The sequence below is a fragment of the Triticum urartu genome, chromosome 7 (assembly GCF_003073215.2).
Source record: "Triticum urartu cultivar G1812 chromosome 7, Tu2.1, whole genome shotgun sequence".
Taxonomy (NCBI): Eukaryota; Viridiplantae; Streptophyta; class Magnoliopsida; order Poales; family Poaceae; genus Triticum; species Triticum urartu.
In genome coordinates, this window is record NC_053028.1 from 27,191,933 (window position 1) to 27,194,474 (window position 2,542).

The 2,542-nt window shown below is 48.0% G+C and overlaps 1 protein-coding gene across 1 annotated transcript; it reads left to right on the plus strand.

Annotated features, from left to right (window-relative positions):
• The first annotated feature begins 286 nt into the window (after window positions 1-286).
• On the plus strand, window positions 287-2,534 carry LOC125524824 (wall-associated receptor kinase 3-like). The gene has a single exon (XM_048689853.1). It carries the CDS (start codon window positions 853-855, stop codon window positions 1,804-1,806), a length of 954 nt encoding a protein of 317 aa, XP_048545810.1. The 5' UTR covers window positions 287-852; the 3' UTR covers window positions 1,807-2,534.
• Window positions 2,535-2,542: the final 8 nt, after the last annotated feature.

Genomic DNA, 2,542 nt, shown 5'->3' on the forward strand with positions numbered 1-2,542 from the left:
GAGTTATCTTCTATATATATTCAGTACCGTTCACCGGCTATAGCTGTCATATGTATATTCAGTACCGTTCACCAGCTACAACTGCCATGTTACCGATGCTGATCTTGGTTGTCTAGCGACGCCAGTACAGGAACGAAGCCAAGGCCATTCTGCCTCTTTGGGCCAAGCAATTGAAGTTCCCTGTGCCATATAGTAGAAACAGTTATACAGGCGAGCTTCTAAAATCAAGTGCGAGAATGCCGAAAAGGATCACGAGTTCAGTGGCGATCGGGTATGCGTTTAGTACCTTCAAACGATATGTTGTAGTTGTTGGACTAGCCTAACTGACGTACAAGCATTACGAGCGTGCCAAGATACACTAGCTTTGAAAGAGACAGAATGTGGAAAGCAATCCATGTCTTTAAGTTCCATGTACGCAGCCGAAGCCATAGCCACAACTTTTCATGGACTTTGACTTGACCCATTCAGCGTCAACTTGTCCAGTGCTGAAAAGAATATAGCACAAATAAGATTTATGTGGACAAGTCTCTGGAGCACTTAATTTCTCTTCCAGGTCTGTTTTGAGTAGAAACTGCACGTCTTACTTGGGCCATCATTTTCCTTCCACAAGTGGCACGGCAAAAGGATTTGACTGAAGGAAGCAAGAAAAGTCTTGACCAGAAACACAATTTACTGACGCGGTGAGCAGGAAACACCTATAACTCTGCACCGAGTGCGCATTTATCAATCATCTATCTCCCCGGAATATCAGAGGAGGATTGCTTTGCGGTACAGTGCGGCTTGCCAGCAACCCACAGATGTTAGCACCCTTAAGCAATCATCCTACCTGCATAAACTGATCGATCGATCAGGATGAAGATATTCAGGGCGCAAGGTAATCCTTGTGCCACAGCTCCGTATATATTTCTCGTGCAGTTGCTCCTTCTCTGCCTGTGTTTATTCTGCACCGGTTCCGCCCGATCCAGCCTTACCAAATGCCCCGGCAGCTCCGTCAACATCCCATCCCCTTTCAACATCCCTGACAACTCGAGCATCTCGAGGAATCCAGGCTTCGACATATCATGTGAATCAACAGGGCCAATGATATTGCTCGGTCGCAAGCAGTACAGGGTCCTGGGCATCTCGCTGCTCCAGGGCTATGTACGTGTAACCGGTCACACCGTCTACACCCAGTGCCAGCAGAACGCTGGCCCGGTGACCACAAACTTCATTGACCTTCGGGGCACGCCTTTCACCTTCTCACACACACTTAACAAGTTCACCGTCGTTGGCTGTGACTCCATGACCATGATACAAAGCCCGGACGTAACGAGTCGGTACAGGGGAGGCTGCGTGTCGTTCTGCGCTTCCGAGGGAAGCATCACCAGTGGCGCATGCTCTGGGGTGGGCTGCTGTCAAGCTTCAGTGCCCGAGGAACTCAAGGTACTGAAGTTAGAGTTTACCAGCATACGGAGCCAGCTCCTGCAGTCCTCCGGATCTTTGGGGAACATCAGTAAAAGCAGTAGCGCATGGTGCAGCAAGGCGTTCATTGTGGACCAAGGTTCCTATGTGTTCTCCAGGGATCACTTGGACAGAAACCTGACAAACCTGCCAATGGTACTTGACTGGTCTATATCCGGCGGCAACTGCTCAGAGGCGCGTAGTGCGCCTCAGACCTACATGTGCAAGGAGAACACCGATTGTTATACCGTGGCAAATAACACTGCATACCGCTGCAACTGTTCTGAAGGTTTCACTGGGAACCCTTATCTGGGATGCCAAGGTGAGAAATTCATGTTTGCAATAGATGACACCTTTATGCTTTGATTGCCACTAACTTAGAATATATGCCTTATTCTGATTTCCCTTTCTCTACAAGATATTGATGAATGCAAAGACGAAAATAAGTATCCCTGCACGCACAGGCACAAGTGCATCAACACAGTTGGTGGTTTTAACTGTGCATGCCCCATGGGCATGACGGGGGATGGTAAGAAGCAGGGCACTGGGTGCAAAAGAGATACAACGCTACTGATTGCTGCAGGCAAGTTTCACATGGTCTTATAACATTTTCCCTTTTGAAATGATCTGCTCAATCTGAATGAACGAGCACTTATTCATGAAAGTTCCTACTCTCTTTTTTAGGTGGAGGCCTGCCTTTGCTGCTTGTCCTCCTCATGCTCGGATTCTGGACCCACTGGCTTTTCACAAAGAGAAAGCTTGCGAAGATAAGACAGAAATACTTTTTGCAGAATGGTGGCATGCTCCTGAAGCAGCAGATGTTTTCTCAGAGGGCGCCGTTGAGGATATTCACCTCTAGCGAGCTTGAAAAGGCAACCAACAGATTCAGTGATGACAACATAGCTGGCCGATGTGGGTTTGGAACGGTCTACAAAGGCATACTATCTGATCAAATGGTTGTGGCGATCAAGAAGGCGCAGTGAGTTGATCAGAGCCAGGTGGAACAATTCGTTAATGAGATGGTCATTCTCTCACAAGTGAACCATGAGAATGTGGTCCAGCTAGTTGGTTGTTGTCTCGAGTCAGAAGTTCCATTGTTGGT